The sequence below is a fragment of the Crocuta crocuta genome, unplaced genomic scaffold, assembly GCF_008692635.1.
Source record: "Crocuta crocuta isolate KB4526 unplaced genomic scaffold, BGI_CrCroc_1.0 scaffold26, whole genome shotgun sequence".
In the NCBI taxonomy this organism is placed as follows: domain Eukaryota; kingdom Metazoa; phylum Chordata; class Mammalia; order Carnivora; family Hyaenidae; genus Crocuta; species Crocuta crocuta.
The window spans coordinates 17,220,047-17,243,427 of record NW_027532249.1 but is presented as its reverse complement, the minus strand read 5'-3'; the positions used below and the strand labels follow the sequence as shown (position 1 = coordinate 17,243,427).

General features: G+C 45.2%; 1 protein-coding gene across 1 annotated transcript in view; it reads left to right on the top strand.

The window, feature by feature from the left end:
• The first annotated feature begins 299 nt into the window (after positions 1 to 299).
• Positions 300 to 23,381, top strand: part of KCTD1 (potassium channel tetramerization domain containing 1) — a 90,312-nt gene continuing 67,230 nt past the window's right edge. Inside the window, 2 exon segments of the mRNA XM_077778212.1 lie at positions 300 to 681; positions 684 to 1,930. Of these exon segments, the coding sequence (XP_077634338.1) occupies positions 420 to 681; positions 684 to 1,930 (1,509 nt within the window). The 5' untranslated portion in view covers positions 300 to 419.

Genomic DNA, 23,381 nt, shown 5'->3' with positions numbered 1-23,381 from the left:
AGCGAGACCGCCCCGCCCTCCCGCCGGCCCTCCCACTCTCCCGCCCGGGCCCGCGCGCCACTCCGCCAGAGGGTAAGTTGGGAGTGTTTCACCCCCACCGACAGCTCTCCCTCCCCTTCCTTCCCCTCCCTTCAAAGTTTTCTTAGGAGTAGGGAGCGGGGTGGGGGAGGCGGAGGGTCCAGCCAGCCTCCGTCCTTACCCTCTCCCTCTCTAACTTACCCCCGCCTCCCCTCCCCTCCATCCCCTGCGCGCCGCTGCCCCTCCGGAGTAGCGCTCCGAACTGACAATTGGAGCGCGGCTCCTTTAAGAGCCCGGCTTTGCCTCCCGGTAGCTGAAGGTCATTAAACACAAAAGCTCTCAGCGCTGCGGTCCAATATAGCGCATGCGCCCTGCCCGAGGACTGGCAGAGAGACGGCAATATGGCGAGAATGCCTGGCAGCGGGGACTGTAACACCAGCGCGGGCGGCAGCGCCGGCGCCGCCGCCGCCGCCGCCGAGAACAATGGGGAGCGGGGCGAGGGCGAGCGCGGAGCTGGGGGCCACGGCCGCCCGCACTACTGCAGCGCGGGCGAGGAGGAGGAGGAGGAGGACGACGACGACGAGATCCAGGAGGTGCAGATAACGGGGGACGAGGAGGACGGAGGCGGGGGGCTGGAGGACGACGAGGAGGAGGAAGAGATGGGNGCCCCGAGCGGGCCCGGCTGAGCGAGAACACCCGGCTGGCCACCCGCTACGCCGTGCGCATCTTCCGGGAGTACCTGAGCGAGAAGGCGCAGAGCCCGGACTTCGAGACCATGGACAAGGGGGCGCTGTGCCGCGTGCTGCGCTCCTTCTACGCCGAGGCCCGCTCCAAGAGCGGCCAGCTCTACAGCAAGTCGTCGCTCATCAGCATCCGCAGCTCCCTCAACCGCTACCTCAACGAGCCCCCGTACTGCCGCACGCTCGACCTCACCAAGGACCCCGAGCTGCGCAGCGCCAACCTGACGCTGGCCGCCGTCATCCGCAAGCTCGAGGAGCAGGGCGCCGGGCCCGTGGTGCAGAAGCAAGCCATCACGCGGGCCGACCTGCGCAAGCTCTACACCTCCAGCGTCTTCAGCACCAACACGCCCTTCGGGCTGCTCAACAAGGTCTGGTTCGAGACTTGCATGTACTTCTGCACGCGCGGCCGCGAGAACCAGCGCGAGCTGGAGGAGGACTCCTTTGGGCTGGCCATGGATGAGGACGGCCGCAAGTTCGTCTACTTTAAGTCCCTCGGGCCTTACCATAAGTCGCGCTCGTCGTCGTGGAGCAAGAAGCGTGCCGAGAGCAGCGACGAGGAGAACTTGCCCCGCATGTACGAGACGGGCACCGAGTTCTGCCCCTACGCCAGCTTCGTCAAGTACCTGTCGAAGCGCAACCCGCTCTGCAAGGCGTTCTTCCAGCGGCCCCGGGACCACTGCAGCGAGGGCGATGTGACCTGGTACGAGAACAAAGCCATCGGCAAGAACTTGCTGGGCACCAGGATGCAGATGCTCTCGAAGGCGGCCAAGCTCTCCAAGACCTATACCAACCACTGCATTGGCGCCGTCTCCATCGCCACGCTCAACAGCATCGCGGGCATCGGCACCAAACTGGGCTCGCCCGCCCCGCAGGGCTGCTACGCGGAGGTTCTAAACGNCATCTACATCCTCCCCAAAGACAGCCAGGTCGGGCCCGACGTGAAATCCGAGGCTGCGCCCAAGCGCGCACTGTACGAGTCGGTGTTCGGGTCTGGGGATATCTGCGGCCCCTCTTCCCCCAAAAGACTTTGTATCCGCCCCTCGGAGCCTGTGGATGCGGTGGTGGTGGTTTCCGTGAAACACGACCCCCTGCCTCTTCTTCCAGAAGCCAATGGGCACAGAAGCACCAATTCTCCCACAGTAGTTTCACCTGCTATTATTTCCCCCACCCAGGTAACCAAACTCTATGCATGAAATGTTTCTCTGGGACCATTTCGGGACTAACTCGTGCTAATGCAGATCTGGGGCCGGGGCGGGGAGCAGTTTTTAAAAGTACCAAATATACTGAATCAGATTTGATTTGATTTGATTTCACCCTTAACTCTTGGTGCTTTTCAGGAAAGTTTACACCTAACCTTAAAAGAGGTTAAGCCAAGGTCCCTAACATCCAGTGCTGCGCTGTAAGACTAAAACTTCAAAGTTTACAGAACAAAAGGGTTGGAGGCAGCCTGACTGACGATCCCCTGAATGCATGAGTTTTATAAGGCACAGGGCTGGAATGCTGCGCATATAAAGGAAGCAGTTACTTAAAATATATTTGAATAAAGTAACCATTACAGTACTCTTGCGTATTTGCTATAGCTTACAAAGATTTTCTTAAAAAGTTATATATTAAGAAAAAGAAAATGTGCCAAGCCCACTTCCTGTAAGTGGGTGGGGAGTGGAGAGCTTGGCAATCCAGTGCCAGTTTATACTGTAACAGGTAGCAGAACGTAAAGTGATGTTTGGGGTTCACTTTCCGTAAACTAAAGTGACTGTTAGTAGAGGGAAGGGGTGTCAGCACTACCAGCCAGGCTCCCTGCCCGGTGGTGCCTTGCACCGTGGCACCAAACGTGCTCTCTCTCCAGAGCCCCATGGGGAGGACAAGGTAACACCTAAGAATATAGAAATTTAATGAAGACAAATGGCACGGTAGAGTGGCAGGGACACCCAAAGTTAAGAAGTTGTAGCCCAGAAGCTGAGCCCTCTTGGGCAAGTCAGTTTACCTCTCTGGGCTTCAGAGTCCCCATCAAGGATTAAGGAACTGTTTCAATATAAAAATTAGTTAATTCTAAGCAGTACCAAATTCTGGGTTGAGACTGAGGGCTTAAATGGATGTTTATTATTATTTTTCCTAGAGGAATCTGTTTGTATTGTTAAAATTGTATTGATCGTTTGGCTACTCTTCCTCTAGGACCAGAAACAAGAGGTCTTTGGGGACTAGGCGCTATTCTGCTGAAGGCTGGAGGTTTTACTACTCTGACCTCGGTGCCATCAACAGAAGTAGGAATTTCGACTGTAAGTCTGGAGGTGTAGTGCAGGCCTTCGAAGGAACAGATGTCTGGGCCCTCTGTGCTTTCTCCAAAGTGGAAATTCCAGTTCTGGACAATCTGACCCTTTCAAAGGTTTACCAGCTAATCAGCAAGCCTCAAGGCCAACAGAGAAAGGGGCTGTGAATGATAATATAAACAGCAAAGTTCTCTAAAACACACAAGACCCGCAGGCTATGCGTCTTTCTGTACTTGTGCGTGCGTGGTACATTTCCGACAGACCAGGAGGTGGTTTTATGGAGTTGTAAGGGCAGAGAGGAGACTTCTTCGTTGGAGAATTTGGGTTTGCTTTTTCTTTGAAAGCAAAAATAAATGCTCACATTCTTCTGATAAAGTAAGACCCTTAAAATGTCCTGGTTTAGAGGAGTGCCTGATTAATTAAGAGTTAAAAGCCTGAGAAAGTTTATTAAAGTATCTATCTGCTTGGAATAATAATGAAACCGTTGGTCTGCTGGCATCTGTCGGCTGCTTTCTTGACATCAGTGTCATATAGAATCGAGTTAAGATTCACAAAAGATGGAGGAGGGAATTGTTCCCGTCGGTTTTGTTTTGGTCTAAGGAATGCAATTGCTCTGTCACAGCCTTGTTTTAACTGAGTGAGATAAATCAGTTCTATAAACCTGAATACTGATTCATTTATTTTTCATGAGTTACTGTCAGGTAAATATAGATGAAAGTTAAAAAAAGATTTTTGAGTATCCATATGTTGGCTAGATTGTTATTATGCAAACATTATTATAGTTGAGTTCCTTGTAGTTAAAACACTACAAAAAGTTGTTCTTTTTGCACGGATGTAACAGCCAGCTTTTCACGTATGTTAAAGTAAGTTTTTTTTTTTTTTAACCAGCATTATGAAGTTTAAGAGAACTCTAGTGATTCCTATAGAACTCACTGTATGAGGTCTCAGCCCTCTAAGACCAAAACAAATGTTGAGTTTGTGTAGAAAGGTGATACTAAACTTTTTTTTCTTGTATTTGTTAAAGTCACTGTACCATTGAGATCTGGGGCATTTCCTGAGGATTGATGACCGGCTGGGGTTACTGGCCCAAGGTACTGCTTCAGGCAGTCAGTTCCTCTTGCTGGTCATTAATCTTCAGGAAATGCTGTTGTGTGCCTTGAGCTTCAGTCATTATTACTTAAGTATAAACACAGGCTATATCTAACCTTAATATTGGCCAGACTCCTCAAGTGGCATTGAACAGAACTCCACCGTTGACCATATTCTTCTAGACTTCTTGATGACACTCACACCCTGATGCTTTGATGCTCTTCTAACATTGCAAGTTTCGCAACAGATGAAGAGCCTATTGCTTTAAATGCATTTACTCTTTTTACCTCTTGAGAGTGTTAAGTGGGTCTTTTATGGGACTGGTTGAAAAATGAATGCATTCAAGGATTAACAGTTACGGAATTTGTGATTTTTACTCACGTGAAGTTCCTGGCTTTTGTTGGTTTGGTGGGGGATGGGCAAGGGTTATGGTAGCGTTGTGATGGTTGCTTTAAGAAGTTCCCTGTAATTCTCTGGAATGGCTGTGATAAAAGCAAAGGGTAGTTTCCGTCTCCCTCCCTTCCCCCCCCAGCTGTTGTGATCTCAGATGATCCAGTTACTGGTGCAGCTTCTTAGCGCTCATGGAGGTCACATGGCACCTTTTAAAAGGTTTAGTTTAGCACAGCCCATCCTATGTTTTCATAGCTGTTCTCTTTTCATGAAAATACAGCATTTTTCCTGCCTCAGAGAACAGTTCTTCTGCTTAGATGGATCATAGAGATTTGTAACTTTACTCTTTATTATTTGCACACAACGAATATGATAAATGTCAAAGTTTTGTTGCTAAAGCTTTTATATAAAAGACTGTGCCTCTCTCCAGCACCAAAGATGTGAGCATTAGCTCCCTAAAATGTAGACTCAGACACCTTCATGAGCTTTTGACAAAGGTGTCTTCAGGTGCACGTGTTTGGCTTTAACCCAGATTATTTCCAGAAATACTTTTCAGGAATTCTCCAAGTAGGAAATAAGAGTAGTGGAAAGAGACTGGAGTTGGTGGTGCGTGTCCCCTGTGTCTGTTTCATTGCCTTCATGGGGGCCAGAGTCAGACCTGACAGTTTCCCAGCTGAAAATGAGAGCAGCCTCTCTCTCTGTAGGGCACCATACTGCTGTTCCTGACCTTGCCTTTGAGAAGTCAAAGGCACTGGGAAACCAGTTTTCATTCAGGTGCTTAGTGTGGGAAGGGAGAAGGGATATTGAGTCAGTCTGCTTAATAGACAAAACCAACAACATGCATTTTATGCATTAATGAGATAATCGCCAGTCTTATTTTTAATTTGGGAGGGCTACTCTCTTAAAGAGAGAATCAATCTAACTTCTATAAACATGAAGGAGTTGTGGATTTAACAGCCAGAGCAACTGTAACATGACTTCTTTGTAATGGTTATCTGGAGCTGTTAGGATTAACTGCCTCGTTTAAATCAGGATATTTTCCTGATATTTAATGTTAGCTTGTGGCTACCTGCCTTTTTGCTATTGCAGGAATAGTTGCTCCCCGTTCAGATTGGTGGAAAAACTGTCAGTAACATTAAGGGTGTAACTTTTTTTGTTCATTTTAGGAAACAGTTATTGAGCACCTACTATTTTGGCTTTTGTACCAGGCATCTTTATAAGTTAATCCATTTTCCGCTTGGCAAGTAGTTGCGTTGGCAAGATTTTGGCCTCATGAAGTATTAAAACCAGATCAAAATAAGGAAAATTAAAAGGTGATATGCTTAATGGTTTGCAGCAGTCATTTTGGGAAACAAATCTGTATTCTTTTTTTTTTTTTTAATTTTTTTTTTTAAATGTTTTATTTATTTCTAGGAGAGAGAGAGACAGCATGAGCAGGGGAGGGTCAGAGAGAGAGGGAGTCACAGACTGAAACAGGCTCCAGGCTCTGAGCTGGCAGTCAGCACAGAGCCCGACGCGGGGCTCGAACCCACGAACCGCGAGGTCATGACCCAAGCGAAAGTCGGACGCCTAACCGACTAAGCCACCCAGGCGCCCCAACAAATCTGTATTCTTAACTCTTGCGTCTTATTAGTGTTGTCATTATGCAAGTGAATTGTTCTAAATGCTATAAACCCACATATATGTCCGCTCACTGTCTATTAAATCTGATCCAGGAAACGGGGAAAGAAGTGCTTGCTGCCGAACGAGAAAGTGGGCCCCCCATTCATTTAAAACTTAAATCCTTGTATCACCTTGATTTTAAAATCTATCTCCCCAAACAAATGTTACCTAACAGGCCACCCTCTTGTCACTGCAAATAAGAGCCCCTTCTTGTAATAGGACTGCTCTTTGTATGTGAGACTATTGAAATCAGGCTCCGCCTTAGCCCAGGCCAGTCAAAACTCCAATTATTTAATAAAAAGTTAAGTTTCAAGTTACCTTTTGGTGTCTTAGCTGCCATTTCAAACGCAGCATTGGTACGGGAATTGTGATGTTGTCCCCTGTGTTGAAAATCTTGGGAACAAACCTATAAGCTGGCAATCTGTGGGTCTGTCATACCCGAGACCTTTATTTCTACTTCTCTTGATTGATGCCTAACTGCATTAAAGTAGTTAGTCAGGGTTCCTTTTTAAAGACTTCTGTGGAGAATTTAGATAGGGGTGAAGGTAGAGGAAATTAGTTGGTCCAAATAGGTGTATCAGTTGACCTTGATAAACTAACATGAGAGAAAATGCAGCTTTCAGATTTGAAACATTGCATGGGCAAACTTTTTTTAGCCACCACTGGTGGTGTTCCAAAGACCCTGAATTCAGTTCAACCATTGCTGATGGAGAGCCTCCTCCTCTCTGCGAAGTGCTGCCCCCACGAGCAAGATTTGGCCCTTGCCCTCAGTCCTCCATGGTGCTTTCCAGACAGTGGGCCGGCTAGTGGACTTCAAGCTGGAGTGATTGTCTGCTTGATACATGGACATCTCCGTGGAAACAGAGGAACTTTAAAATTTTTAGGTTCAGTAAAATTTTGGGCTGTAGACTTTAGGTTTTCAGATTTGTAAAAGTTCCTCTTTGCCTGCTATTCCTAAAGAGAGGATGGGCTGTGAATGGTGTTGAGTCTTTAGTACAGGGAATGAGCATAGTCTAGAAATAGAGTATTTAAGCTGGTTGAGATCCCTCATCACAGCAAGGGCTAGATTTCATAACACCCATAGCTTTGAACTAGACAGCAGACCACAGTGTATCCACTGAACCACAGGAGACCAAACCTAATTAGACATGTTTTAGGTTTTCAGTAATTCTCCCTTCCTCTGGTCCACTTCCTTTGCAGTCAGACTTCCTTTCAGCTTATAGTGTAACAACTTAACAGAGCCCTTTCTTTCTCCTTAAAAAAGATATATTTAGGGGCGCCTGGGTGGCTTAGTCGGTTAAGCGTCCGACTTTCGCTTGGGTCATGATCTTGCGGTTCGTGGGTTCGAGCCCCGCGTCGGGCTCTGTGCTGACTGCCAGCTCAGAGCCTGGAGCCTGTTTCAGAGTCTGTGACTCCCTCTCTCTCTGACCCTCCCCTGCTCACGCTGTCTCTCTGTCTCTCTCCTAGAAATAAATAAAAATAAAACATTTAAAAAAAAAATATATGGGACAGCAAACTTTTATAAGCTGCTGATTTTTTTTTTTGTTTAAATTCAGATCCTATGCTAAACCCGGTCCATGTCTGAGATAACCGAATTTTCAAGAACAACAAAGTGGGAGATCTCTTACCGGACTGTAAACGGTCCAGAGCATCTGAACTTTCATCGGGAGTTTTTGTCACAGCACTTTGCTCCACTTTGGGAACCCCAGTGGGAGCTTCCTTCTTCTGGAGACCCAATGCCTTCTGAGATATGTGATTCCCGTTTAGTGGCCGCAAACAGTGGCACCCCTGCTGGCTGTAGGCAGTGAGTTTGGCCGTGTTATATTTCATATGTGGGGGCAGGGGGGAGGCAGGGAAGTCCTAAAGCACAGTCCTCATACTGGGGGAACAGTGTGAAGATGGCAGAGGGCTCCCATGTGTTGTTTGAGTCCATGTGTATAACCCTGGAAAGCTGAGGGAATTGGGGAGACCTTGAAGGAGAGGATCGGGAGCCTGCCAAAACGGTTCAGTTATTCCTACACCGCCAGCCGGTTCTGGGCCTCCCACCCCTCCTCCCCAGCCCGCCCCAAGGTAGACTTTTGAAAATCCCCTTTATCTTGCAAACTTTTGCTGGGAGGACCCAGCTTCATTCACACCTTAAATTATTGCTTTCCCCTGATCTGCTGGCAGTGAACCCTGGCAGATGGGGCATTTTGATCTGGTCTAGGAGGAAGGAGGTACCTGCTACCTAAAAGGGCTGACAGATTTAAGAGAGCATTAGGTTGTAGGCTTCTAGGAAAACAGGAGAGGAATTCAGAAAGGAATGCTCTAGGATGGCAGAGATAAATGGCGCTTCCTTTGTGAGTAATATGGTCACCAAATTAGAATGTCAGGATTAGTCTGGAAGCTTTTAATCATTATTTTCTAGTTTTACTCCGTGCCTCCAGTGCAGGTTAACCCAGCTCAGTCAGGTGCCTCACCATTCATTCCCGATCTTTCCTCTCAATGCAAGGAAAAGGGAACTATTATTTACAGCACCCATCCCTTTTGGGTGCTTTCTACCACACGCCAGACACCAAGTTAGTAGATACACTATAGATATGTATGTATATTAACGTGGTACTTGTAATACATCCCCCCATATAGATAGCAAGGTCATGGATCAATACATTAATACAGATACAGCTATACACATAATCTGTGTGTAAACTTGATACATGAGAAAAGTGTCCACTTTGTTATTGTAGTCTGAGAAAAAAGTGTTTAAGGCCCGTTTCTTGAGCGTGTGGATTAGTTACGATACTTGAACTTGCTATGTTTTTTGCCATGTGGTTTGAAGGGCTGTAACTTAGAAATGAGAAGCGCGTTAGCATTCCCAGCCTCCTGGCCATTCTAGGTCAGTGATTGGATCCGATCCAGGCAGGAATGATGAGGGGCGTGCTCTGGCCATGCACGTCTCATTCTGTTGGGCTGAAGTCTGTGGAGACCAAGGGGGCTCCCTGTTAGCAGGGTTTCGATGTCAGCTGTCATATCCTCTGACTGATTTTGTAGTTATGAAGTGGAGTGTAATTAATGACTAACACGTACCAGGGGCTTTACAGTGGTCTTCAAACTGGCAGTAGACCAACCCAGGGAGTTATTTTCATTTTAGGAAGGAGGACACTAAGGTCTAACTAACCTTAGTTGACCAATTTGGTTAAGTTTTAATAACTGATAAGTAACTATGCCTGGATCTGGACCCAGGCCTGTTTGATTCAAGAATCTCTGCTTTTAAAATAGTTTTTTAAGTGAGTGAGTTAATTAATTTACTTTATTTTATCTTGAGAGAGAGTGTGTGAGCAGGGGAGGGGCAGAGAGAAAGAGAGTGAGGGAGAGAGAGAATCCCAAGGAAGCTCCGTATTGTCAGCGCAGAGCCTGACGCGGGGCTTGACCTCACAAACCGTGAGATTATGACCTGAGCCGAAATCAAGAGTCACATTAACTGACTGAGCCACCTAGGTGACCCCAAGTCTCTGCTTTAAATCCATAGTCTGCTGATTCCAAAATTCTTACCAACTGTTCAAATAGAAAAATCCAGCCAATGAAAAGAAGGTAATATAACATTGGATTCTTATCACCACCTTAGGTGCTTTCCTAGGGCAGCTTAAGAAGAGAGAACTTGTTACAGTCAAGCAGAAATAAATTAATTAAAAGCAGAGAGCACAACATAATATTTCCAGTGAGTTCATGCTTCTGTTTTGTTGTGTGGGGGTCCCCCGGCCATCAGTAGATCCTGGGGACTGTAACAGCCTCTTTTGAGAAGCCCTGTCACATAGCAGGTAAGAAGAGATGCCAGTGCCAGGTCCCCCAGACCAGATGTCCGCTCTGCTCCAAGTCCCCCTGCGTTCTAGTTTCCTCCTTGGTCGGGGGGGATGGTGGTCACACCCACCTGGCAGGGTCACCAGTATTGGGTGAATTACTGTATGAGAAGTACCTAAAGCCTGAGCACTCAAGGAACATTTACTGTCGTTTTATTACCTTAGCACAGAATCTCTTATAGTTGAAAAACCGCTGATCTCTATGTTAAAGTCCCAGCCTTCAGCTTTCTCTTGTAAATAGTTTGTCCGGGTGCTGTGTGTGGGGTCTCTGCTGTTTCCAGCCAGTAGCAGTTCCTCTGTTCTCCTAGTAGATAGGAAGTCCCCAGGTGGCCTCTTGCACACCTGACTGGCTCAGTCAGAGGACCCTGTGCGACTCTTGATCTTGAGGTTGTAAGTTCGAGCCCCATGTGGAATGTAGAGATTACTTAAGTACATAAAATCTAAAAAAAAAAAAAAAAAAAAAAATTAAAAAAAAAAAAAAAAAAAAAAAAAAGCCATCACATCCACGGGGATGCTTTACCCCTAAAGCCTCCTTTTCTCTCTTCTGCTTTTCTATAAGGTTGCATTTGCTATGGTCCCAGGCAGGATTGATCTCTACACCCTGTAGGTTTATTCTACAGACTGCCTGCATTTCTCTTTACAAAAGACGTGGAAATTGTCAAGTGCTAAACAGGGTAGCAGAAAGCTCTCCAGTGGGCATAACTCATGCCCAGACCCCATCAGATTTGCAAAAGTTGGCTTAGAATGAGATCAACACCGTTTTACAAGAGATTAAATTGTATCAAAATGGTTTGGGATTCTGGGAGTGGTTGTAATACTGGCATTCTTAATGGCATTTGGAGGGTCATTATAGCAATAACTTCCAGTGTTCCAGAGGCAGGGCCTCTATTTGGCTAGTTCCTGTGTTACGGTATTTGCATTTCCTTAACGCGTAAGTGGAGTGCAATTTTCTAAAACTTGACTTCCATCTTGGAGATTCTGTAAATTAATAGACATTCCACTTGAGGTGTACAAATATATGTTTTGAGCAGACTGCAAAACCAGAGTAATTGGTGGTTTGATGCAGTATTGCTGACCAGTTAACGACCTCTTGTGATTTAAGTTTGACAAAGTGCTCTTATAAAATAGAAATGATTGATATGATGATGCAGGGATGCATTACCCCTAATTTAGTTTGCCCTTCAATTATTCACAGTGTTCAGCCACCGTAGTCCTTATAGGGATAAGTTTGTGGGCTTGTAGAATTATATTAACTCTGTTAATTAATACATAAAATTAATCTATTAATTTTATTAAGCCAGCTCATATGAAATGTTGGCTTCTGTTTTATGACATTTTCTGACAAAACTAAATAGATTTTAGATTTTTTCTTCTATAGTGAACAAACATCTCATTGTTTTTTACTCCAGAAAAAAAAAAAAAAAGACTTTCACGATATTTGCAGTGGATTGAGGTAGCAGTTTAAAATCATACTGCTGTAGAAGCACGCAGAACCAAATAAAAATATAACAAGACTATTACAAAACTGATTAAGGTAGCTTCACTTTCCTTTCCTTACTCAGTGTTCATTCACATGTTAGTTTTTTATAATTAGCAATAGGATTTTCATAATACTGGTGATTTCACTGTTTTCTGGATCGTTTTGTAAGGAGAAAGAGAAGTGATCAAGTTCCACGTAGGTTTTTTCCACTTCCCCTCCCTTCCTTCCTTCCTTCCTTCCTTCCTTCCTTCCTTTCTTACTTATGAAAACGATCATGGGTTCACAGATCCTCTCCCCTCATTTAACTACCATATCTCTTTTTTTTTTTTAATGTTTTTTATTTATTTCTGAGAGAGAGAGACAGCGTGAGCAGAGGAGGGTCAGAGAGAGAGGGAGACACAGAATCTGAACTAGGTTCCAGGCTCTGAGCTAGCTGTCAGCACAGAGCCCGACGCGGGGCTTGAACCCACAAACCACGAGGTATGACCTGAGCCAAAGTCGGACGCTCAACTGACTGAGCCACCCAGGTGCCCCAAACTACCATCTCAAGTGATATGGTTTACAATCATCTCCTGGGATATGAGTGATGGTCTAAGAAGAGAAAAATCGGGGTGAGGGAGAATGCTATGCAGAAAAACTCTCAAAATCAGATTTATTTATAAAAGCATTTATTGAGCACTTACTGTTTGCAAGGTGGGAATTTGGAGGTAAGGAATAACTTAGAAACAGTTAAGAAGACACCAGAGGACTAGAGAGGCAATACCTAGGTAAAGTCAAAAGGAGGACTAGTTGGCAAGGAAGAGGGTCTTGCCTCATTTAATGACTATTCACAGGTAAACCCTGGAGAGTAATAGTGTTTCTTACCGTCTAAGAAATGGCACTAAAGGTAGCCTAACCAAACCGAAGTCCTGAACATTTAAATCTTAAAAATGTATAAGGAGAATATGAAAACTTGGAAAAAATAAAATCTTGTCAAAATGTAAGCCTTTTCTTTGCTGTCACATTGAGACCTCTTGAGGATGCCTTTAGTGCCTGGCTAAATTTTAGATGTCCCAGCACGAAGGAAAGGGGCCATGTTTTGCCACACATCAGCCCCTCCAAGTGTTCACCCCATTGCTAAGCCATGTATCTTAACGTTGAGGATTCCAGCAGCAGCCCAAAGAAATTGAGAACTGATAACTTTGTCACAGTTTACTTTTGATTACAACTTTTGCAGCCTGGCTTCTTTGGTGCCGGGTGTTCTATCTTCCGCATCTTGGGGACTATGGGACCACACTGTAAATCGTGTCATAGTAGGGCATGTGTGAATTGTGTTTTGCTGTTTGCGAAGGGCTCCTGTATGCGACTTCCTTCTTAGGAAGCTATGTAAGGCGCTTTCTAGCGTGAAGTGGTACAGGGTTAGGTAGGTGGTGGGGACACAGGTAAAGGCCATGTGTTTGGAGGCCTTACTCGTAGTCTCGTGGAGGAGGCAGACAAGGGGCGTGAAGAATGAACCCCGACTGTGGGGTATGTCCTGTGATTCTCTGTGCACACAAGCCAGCTGACCGGAGAGGATAGGAATGGTTGTTGTACCCATTCTGGAAATGAGGGAAACCCTCAGAGCACTCAGGCACTTTCTCAGGTTCACCTCCCTACAGAGGAGCAGAGTTCAAGTTCAGGTTCCAGCTTCAAGTATAGGCCTCTTCTACAGTGGTACTTTTCTAGCTATAATTTTTTTTAATGTTTAATTTTTTTTTTTTTTTGAGAGAGGCAGCCTGAGCAAGGGAGGGGCAGAGAGAGAGAAGGGGAGACACGGAATGTAAAGCAGGCTCCAGGCTCTGAGCTGTCATCACAGAGCCCGACGTGGGACTCAAACTCACGGACCGTGAGAGCATGACCTGAGGCGAAGTGGGACACTTAACAGACTGAGCCACGCAGGTCCCGTATAAAATTAAAAGAACTTTAATGTGATTTTGTGCTTTTGGGGTTGCAGGAAAATAACCGGGAACAGTCTGGATTAGGGTGACATAGAATGGCTCGGTGATCCAGAAGTCAGCACACAATCCAGATGACAGTGGCCGAAGGCTGTAGTTGGATTGACTTGTGGATCTTCCGCGGAGCCGTTGGCGCAGCGGTGAGGGCCGGCGGCTGGCAGGTCTGGCACTCACTGCGGGCAGGGCGCGGGGCTCTGTGGCCTCTCTCACTGCTCTCTGCGGAGGCTCACTTGCTCCCCAAGGCCTTCAGTCTTTCCCACTTGACTCAGAGCACTTAATTAAAAGAAAAAGTGAGCCCAGTTCTGATGCAGAGTTATGACTAGTAAAGAGAGCCAATAAAAATGACTATAAAGGGCCTGACAAATAGAAACTGTTTAATAATACGAAGGCGCTTTATGGAGCAAGGGTTTACCTCTTGGCACAGGATGACAGGCGTTGCCGCAGCGGCTTTTCCCTGGCTGCTGCTTTTGGCAGGCGGTTCCTGCCCGGCCGGAACAGGCGAGGGAGCCGGGCTCGTCAGCCCGGGGTCACCTGACTTCTTCCTGCAAGAAGATCGCAGGGAAGTGACAGCCCGCTGACATGTGGCCCTTTTGTTGGTGGCAGCAGATAACATGAGGGATAAAGGACACTTAGGTGACCCATGAGTGAAAAGAAAAACAAGGAAGGGACACGGGGAAAAAAAAGGGAAGGGAAGAGCTAAGGAACCTGCTGTCTTACAGGAAGTTGGGGCAGAACTAACGTTCTCTGCCAGTTTGAATCAGAATCACCCAAGAATGGACACAGGTTAGAGTTAGGAGGCTAACAGCGAGTGGCCTGGGGAAGGTTGCGTAGTTTCTCAGCTGTCAGCAGGGGATCATGGGAAAGCTGTTGTGAATAGTAAAAGCCCATAATACGTGCTCGATAACTGAGAACTTTGTTTAAAAATTAGAGATTATTATTATTTTTAATGTTTTATTTATTTCTGAGAGAGAGAGAGACAGTGTGAGCAGGGGAGGGTCAGAGAGAGAAGGAGACACAGAATCGGAAAGAGGCTCCAGGCTCTGAGCTGTCAGCACAGAGCCCGACGTGGGGCTCGAACCCACAAACTGTGAGATCATGACCTGAGCCGAAGGTGGGTGCCCAACTGACTGAGCCACCCAGGCGCCCCGGGTTAGAGATTATTGACAGGCTAGAGGAAAGGAGAAGGATGGCAGTCATTTACAGCTGATCCTCAAGAGCCTCTTATTTTTTAATTTTTTGAAGATTTCATTTTTTAAGTTATTCTCTGTACCCATATTGTGGGGCTCGAACTTACAACCCCAAGATCAAGAGTCACATGTTCTACTGAGTACAGTAAGTGCTCCCTCAATATTCTCTTTTAAAGCTAAGACAGAAGATCCAAAAAAAAAAAAATCACAAGATATTTACAAACACAGGTGAAAGGATGCAAACACGCAAAAAACCACTTGGAGAACCCACATCTGTGCTAAGAATAAAATAATGATCATCAAAATGCAAGTCATAAAAACTTTAAAGTTCAGAGAGAGATAGGTACTAAATTCCAGGTATCCAGTGTGTAACTCACTAAAATATAAAAATAAAATTAAACTCTCAAGCTTTTATTCTCTTCATTTATATCATGAAGAAGATAATTTAAATACACTTTGTATAAAATGTTTAAAGGATTAATTTTTTACTAACTTTTAAGTAGGTTTTAAACAGAAAAGTTGAAATGAGTTGTAAGCATTGGCAATATGTTTTCTGTATTCAATAGAGTTATCCATCTCATTAAATAGACCATTTGCTCCATTTGATTTTTCCTAATTATAAGCACTGAATTTATAGAAATGGATCTCTTTAAGAGATTTATTTTATTTTTATTTATTTCTTTTTTCTTTTTTCTTTTTCTTTTTACAAATAGTTTATTGTCAAGTTGGTTTCCATATAACACCCAGTGCTCATCCCCACAAGTGTCCCCCTCCATGCCCATCTCCCCGCTTCCCCCCCCACATCCATCAGTCTTCAGTTTGTTCTCAGCATTCAAGAGTCTCTCATGGTTTGCCTCTCTCCCTCTCCCCCGCTATTTCCCCCCTTCTTCTCCCTCACAGTCCTCCGTTAAGTTCCTCCTAATCCTCCTATATGTGCAAATATATGGTATTTGTCCTGAGATTTATTTTATTTTTAGAAAGAGAGTGCTCATGAGCCAAGGAGAAGGGAAAAGGAAGAGAGAGCATCTTAAGCAGGCTCCACATCCAGCAAGAGTCTGACTCGGGGCTCAATCCCACGACCCAGAGATCATGACCTGAGCTGAAATCAAGAGGCCAGCGTTCAACTGACTGAGCCACCCAGACAGTGCAAAACTGATCTCTTTTTATTTATAATTTTCATTAGATTGTAGTGACACCAGTAAAGCATATTCTAAATTTGTTTGGATAAACAAGAATCATAATTCTATAGAATATATAACTAGGGGGCACCTGGGTGGCTCATTTGGTTGAGCGTCTGACTCTTGATTTTGGCTCAGGTCATGATCTCACAGTTTGTGAGTTCAAGCCCCACATCAGGCTCTGCACTGACAGTACGGAGCCTGCTCGGGACTCTTTCCCACTCTCTGCGTTACCTGCTCCTGCTCTTTCTATCTCTTTCGAAATAAATAAATAAGCTTAAATATTTTTTTAAATGCTGCGTTAAACACTTTTTAAAAAAGAATATATAACTAGGATCTTTTAAACTTTTGGCATTAAAAATAATATATATGACCGGATGATAAATTGCAGAGTTTTTTTTAATAGTTTAAAAAACATCCTCATGGCTGCTTGAAAACCAGAAAATATCTCCTCCAGATGCAATAAAGAATATGAAACTCTGGCATCGTATTACATAGAACAGTGGCACTCTTTGTGTTAAAGTGCTAATTTGAGAGGGATTATGTCATTCTCTTAACTCTCTTTTCCTGCTTGACAAATAAAATACTTGCTCAACTGACATAAATCCTGAAATAAGTCACATTTTACTCTGAACTTAGTTTAGACCAACTTGTTTAGGAATGAAGTCAGTACATACTGTCTACATCACAAAGTACGTGTTAGATAATTAGCCCTATCAAGGCTACACTTCTCGTTCCTGAAGAATTTGTCGCCAGATTGATTGAACAGCTAATGTATATGAATAGCATGTTACTGTAAATTCTCAGTGCATATTCTCCCATCTAATCCTCATCATAGTTGGTAGGCTACAGAGATTCACAGCCTGCCCCAGGAAGGATAGGCAGTACGTGGCAAATCCAGGACTGTATTCCAGGCCTCTCACACATCCATTTAGTCAGCACTTGTTTATTGAGCACTTAGTATGTGCTGATCACTGACAACCCAGTAAAGAGCAAGACAGGTCGGTCTCATTTCTCATGGACTTGACTTTCGAGTGGGAGTGACCTCAAAACTAACAAAACTATCATGAATATAAACTGAAGTGACTGGACAGCTACTCTCTCCTTCTCATGGGCCCCCTGTCCCCGATCAGTTGGGTTCCACCCGTACAGAAGCAGGCCGCACATACAGGGCGCTCATGCGAACCTAATTGCAGGTAAGGCTCTGCATGAACCCAGGGCAGGTGGAGCTGTGACTGGCCGCATCCACTCTTCCAGATAAAGATGCTCACTGTTGGATGAGCCACGTCAGATTTTGAGTTTCCCTAATGAAATATGAGGGGAAGGACAGTGAACTATAGCACAGATGTTAGCATGGTTCATCTCCTAGGAACTCAGGGTGGAGAACACCTCTGACCACCTCAACCTGTTAGGTAGGATGAGGAAATGGAGGCCCAGGGAGAAACAACAGCAGAATCTGGCCTTGAGTCAGGAATTAGTCCTGATTTATTTATTTATTAAAAGTTTTCATTTCTTTTAAGAGAGCGTGTGAGCGTGAGAGGGGCACAGGGAGAAGGAGACACAGAATCCAAAGCAGGCTTTAGTCTTTGAGCTATCAGTGCAGAGCCGGACGCGGGGCTCGAACCCACAAACCGTGAGATCATGGCCTGCGCTGAAGTCAGACGCCCAACTGACTGAGCCACCCAGACGCCCCAGGCCTGATTTATAGGCTCAGAATCTCTTTCCTGGTCGACAAAGCCCCCTCCCCTCACTTGCTGGGTTGCGTGTAACCTTTATGATGTGATTGCTTCGGACTTTACTCAGTACTGATGCCAGGCCTGGTTCTCTGGCGCCACCCACTGCGGCATGAGCTGCTGGGGCACTGAAGTCTCTCTTCTCCGGCTACACACTCCCCCAGACGGCCTCTCTGAATAGGTCTTTCGGAAAACCTGCTTTTCTCCTCATCCGGCAAAAGAAAGCACCTAAGGTATTCCTGATGGAATCAAAAGAAAATATTAACACAAGTGGGCACTTGCCTGTGAAACCCTCAGTCCATATTTGTGGTGCCAAAGAATCCTGGGATTAGCCCTTGAGAATGAGNCAATTTACGAGAAGCCCTAACCTTACTTCCTAATAAGACAGCTTATTGCAGGGACACCTGGTCAGGTGAACTTTGCAATCCCTTCTCCCTCCTCCTGGTGATTGTACCCTTGCAAAAAATATCTGCAAATCAAATTTTTACAAATCAGATGTTTGCAAATTAGATCGCAATTTAAATGCATTGAGGGAAATTTGTTTTAGAGCCTTCATTTCTCCTTGATGTGAATTCCAACATCGGGTCGGGCTCTTTAAACATAACTTGGTATAGAGATAGTGCCTGTTGCCATTTCTGTTTTGGGGCTTTATGTTTTAAGGATGTGTGTATATATCTTTTTTACAGTATCCATCCTAATGTGATATATAAGGTCCTGTATCTGATTTAAAGTATTTCAACCTGTGTTTGAAATTTTCTGATTGATTTCGGGTAATTTTATCTTCTATTTGCCGTACGGAGTAGCCCTTCAAAAAATAATGGTTGAATATTTTCATGATTTTTTTATTTTACTCTTTAAATATGGTTCATTCCTGGACCATTGCCTCATTTGCTCCCTGCTTTATTCCCAGTGCCTGGTACGGTGGTTGGCACATTTTAGGTATTCAAAAATATTCATAGAAATGAATAAAAATATTTAATGCTAACATTTTAAGGTTAATTGGTAATCTTTGCCCTCTTAGCTTTGAACAGAAAGGATTTCAGTGTCTCACCTTCATTTGAAAAAATGAAAAATTCTTTAGCTGTGAAGAAAGTTCCTCCAACAGCACGTTAAAAAACCACCTTTCCTTAAACATTTGTTGCACACCTACTGTGTGCCTCACATTGTGCTCTGAGGATCAGGTGGCTAAGACAGTGTCCCTGAAGATTAAGTCAAGTTCTTTTGCGTATGTTCCAAATTTAATTTGCCATCTTCTATGGATTTCTTAGCACACCATGGGAATCACATACACCCACATGAATCACCAGCCGGACAGCGCTGGCCTCATAGACGTGTGGGTCTCGTCGGCAAGGTTGTGCATTGTGGGGACGCGGGAGGGAGAGCTCTAAGATGGACTTTGCCAAGGTCACCAAACCTGGATGTTGGCTTCTTCTGTGGTTTCGGTCTGGACCAGAGTTCTTCACCTCTCCACTGCTGGCCTGCTTGGATTGTCTTTTCTTTCCTTTTTTTCCTTTCCCATCTCCCCTGGTCCCCTCTGCCTCTCCCTGGTTCAACCCCCAAGCCCATAACAGCTAAGAGAACCTCTTTTATGAAGGCACACATTTGATTTCACAGAATCCCCATCGTCTACTATGGTATTTGCCCACATTATAAAGTTGACAGTGTAAAACTGAGAATTTCTTATGGAATTCCAACTTCAGGGGGTCTGGGTTACCATTTGGGTTTAGGGAGAAGAGTTCCGTTCACTTTCTTTCTGTGTCTGTCTGGCTAGCTACCTTGGGTTTTTTGGTTATTTACTCTCTTTTTGCTTTCCTAGTGTTAATTCTGTTAATATTAGAATGTGTCATATACTGTGTTAGGAAATAACAACTATTGTCACTAACTCCATTTTACTTTTATGGGTTTTGCTCATAAAAGACCACTTTTTTGAGTGTTCTCAGCTACAGAAAATAAAATCGGCCCTCTCAAGGTTATTTAATACCATTTGGGAATTTTTATCTGTTCTGACTTTGGGTACAGCTTTCTTGGGTTTTATTCTCTTATAAGTTAAAATTTTTTAAATGTTTATTTATTTATTTTGAGAGAGACAGACACCGTGAGCAGGGGAGGGACAGAGAGAGAGGGAGATACAGAATCAGAAGCAGGCTCCAGGCTCTGAGCTAGCTGTCAGTACAGAGCCCAATGCGGGGCTCGGACCCACGAACCATGAGATCATGACCTGAGCCGAAGTCAGACATTTAACCAACTGAGCCACCCAGGCGCCCCTGTTTTCCTTTAAATTTAAAGAATGATCTTAGAGGATCAAGTACAGTTAATAAAAGGATACAAATCTACAAACCTACCTGTCTGTTTTAACTTTTTCTTAGTACTGTTTTTCCACTGGACTGTTACTTTTGGTTCTTCTTTGGGCTTTACTCTTTGTTTTCACTTCAAGAGAGTGGAGAGAGAAGGGAGAAAGGAAGAAGGATTTTGATCTGAGACACAGTAGAGAGGGACGTGCTTTGCAAAGGCCTTGAGGCAGGAAAGAGCATGGAACATTCCAGAATATTCTAGGACTGAAAGGAAATCTGTGGGCTTTGAGCATAGAGAGTGATGGAGAGGGGTGAGAGAGAAAGCTGAAGCATTCTTGGCAAGGCCCTTATTTTGTCTAGGTCATGTTAAAGGTTTCAGACCTCATTTTATGGCCTGGGCAGTTCTGGAAGGGTTTTAAGCAAAGGGGGATAGGGTCCAACTCTTTTTTTTTTTTTTTTTTTAAACAAGTTCTCTTCAGTTGAGATGTGGACCATTCATTGCAGACGAGGCAGAACAAGGGTGGACAGAGGTAATGGTGCCTAAGAGCTAAAATAGTAGTAGTGGGGTTGGAGAGAAGCAGTAGATGACTTCATGATATTTAAGAGGTAGAAGCCACAGGACATGGGGACTGAGGGGGGCCGGGGGACAGAAGGAGTTCAGGTAACGGACCAGGCTGACAGCGGTGCTGAATTATTGGAAGAGGGCCCGCCGCCAGAGGAGCCCTGGGGAATAGTGCGAGGTCTGCTTTGGAGCTGTGGAATTTGGGAGGCTCCTGCGACAACCAGGTGGAAATGTTGGATAAGTAGGCAGGTACCAGGTCTGGCAAAAGGTTGGGCTGGAGGGCAAAACGTGGAAGTGGAAGTTCGTCAGTTTATAGATGACAGTTGAAGCCGCTTGGGGTGGATTTTTTTTTGCTTCAAAAGAAATCGTAGTGGGACAAGAGATGAGAGCCCCACGACACTCAGCAGAGAATGACCTCACTGGGTGCAGTGTATCAGGAGCCAAGGGAGCAGTTGATTTTGCTGGTGTAGCTGAGATTTGGAGTAAGGTGGGGCTCTGGCTTCTCTACAGGGAGGCCGTCTTTGCAGAGCAGTTTTACGGGTGGTGAGCAGAAGGCCTGCTGGAGTGAGTGGAGGGCACGGAGAGAGGCCAGGGGAGGAGACAGCCGCTGCTTTCAGGTCGGACTGTCCAGGAGAGGGAGGGAGCAGGAGAGGCAGAGCTGGAGATCTGGGGGAAGATGGGAGAGACCCAAACATGTTTACATGCTGATGGGAAGGAGTCCAGAGAGCGAGAGGAATGTCCAGGATCCGGAGGATGGGTGGAGTGACTGCCTTTTGGTTGCTTTAGTAATACTTTCATGTGCTTTTCTAGAATCCCTGACAGAAGAGACTGACTTAGGGTAGACCGCTAGGGAACTGTAGCCTCCCCTCCGGCTCCCCTCCCCAAGCACTTAGAGATGCCTCCTATGCCAGCCAGCACCGCCCCCCCCCCACCACCGCAAGTTCCCTGGGGGGTGTGGATTCCTGGTGAGTAAAGGTTCTCGCTGTCCACTTAAAGGGCAGTCCTCACTTCCCCGAGTCCCCCCATTTAGGAGGAGAACATGAACATCCTGTATCCTTTGTATTTGAATGGAGTAATTGACAAAGTAGAGGATCGAGTTCAAGATAGAGCCCCATTGCCCCATTTTACTGAAAGGAAAGCTCGATAAAATAGGAACACTGTATGAAAATGTTTCTCAGACTAGGGAGGCACCCTACGGAGTTGCATTCTGTATGACCTCTGTGCTGGGTCTTGAGTTTCTTGGAATTCAGATAGGCTTTCTGTTAGCATCACTTTAACCCATTCTAAGTAGTGCGCATGGATACAGAGAGAAACAGCTTTCAGACTCCAGTCTGAGTTGGGCCTGAATAACATAGCTTAAATAGCTCAACGAAAAAGACTTCGGTTTGCTGGCTTTTTCTGGGGTGAAGAGAATTACTATTATTTGCAGCAAGTGTAATTTTTAAACTTATTTTTCTTAATAAATAAACTTTATGAGAGCAGTTTGAGGTTCCTAGCAAAATTAAGCAGAAAATGGCCGTAGACAGCCCTGACCCCAAGGAGCAAGCCTCCGTCACTGTCAGCCCGCTGTTTCCCTGATACATTGTTGTAATTGATGACCCTGCATCTCTACCTTCTTAGCACCCAAACTCCATGGTTTACGCTTGTGCTCCTTCTTGGTGTTGCACATTCTATGGGCTTTGGCAAATGTACATGCATCCACCCTGGTAGTATCACGCGCAGCAGCCTCACTGCCCTAAAAGTCCTATGCCGCACCTGTTCATCTCTCCCTCCCCTCGATTTATGCATGTATTTGTTTGCTTGCAGTCATCCTCTTCCGTGCACACGTGAAAAATCTGTTCTTCAGTCTCTCCTTTCTGGAGATCTTGATAGAACCCTAATAATAGCTTTGTTTGGTTTGAGTACTTTTGTACACAACAGAAAAATTCAACCACTGACCTGTAATTTGAACTTTAAAGCAATAAGGCATCTAATTGCAGCTTTTTTTCTTCTCTCTGTAAGTATTCCCTCCTCCGCAGCCCCCTTCTCAAACTCTCTGTAGTTAACATTTCAACGGAAGCTTTTTTTTCTTTCCTACTTAGGGGGAGGGGTGGAGGAGAGGGCAGACCCGCCCTTGACCCTGGCCTCCCGAGTGGCTGCAGGGCAATCAGCTGAGCACGTGTTTTTGTATTCGTGTTTGGCCCCTCCTGGGCGTTGCTTAGTCGTTTTCTGTTCCTAAAGAGCCCAGAAGGAGAAACTGTGGCTCTTAAAGTTACCGACAACAGTGTTCTCGGGCGGGGACTTGCAAAGAAAAAGGGAGAATAGAGATAAAGGGTTGTTGTTAAAGCATTAGCATATTGGGCTCTGCTGTTTACTCATTGCTACTTTGTACAGAAAACATGTTGCTTTAGAGCCTAGGAAAACTGGCCGTTGTAAATTCTGCTGTCTGAAAGTTGCTGGTATATACAGGGTGCGTTGGATTGGAAATACCAACTCTTCAGCCCCCTGCACATAAGCTTTCCTCGTGCATATTGTTCCCCATTTACCACACCTTTATCTTGGTTTCCTGTCCAGCGCTCTTCTGGGTGTCTTGAGGGAGACAGTAGTAACACAGGCATCCCTTCTCATACTTTACTGTGCATCATGGTCCTGACCTTTTTCTCACTTCGCTAGTATTTATATTACCTGGGATTTTTCTTTCTTTCTTTTTTAAAAAATATTTTACATTTATTTATTTTTGAGAGACAGAGTAAGACAGAGCATGAGTGGGAAGGGGCAGAGAGAGGAGACACAGAATCCATCCAAAGCAGGCTCCAGGGGGGGCTAGAATTCATGAACCACAAGATCATGATCTGAGCCGAAGTCAGAGGCTTAATCGACTGAGTCACTCAGGCGTCCCTACCTGGTATTTTTCTGTTGACTGTGTTACACTCATCCCAAGCGACAGTCGCCACGAAATCACTGGTTTGATGTGCTATCTATATTTTCTAATCCTG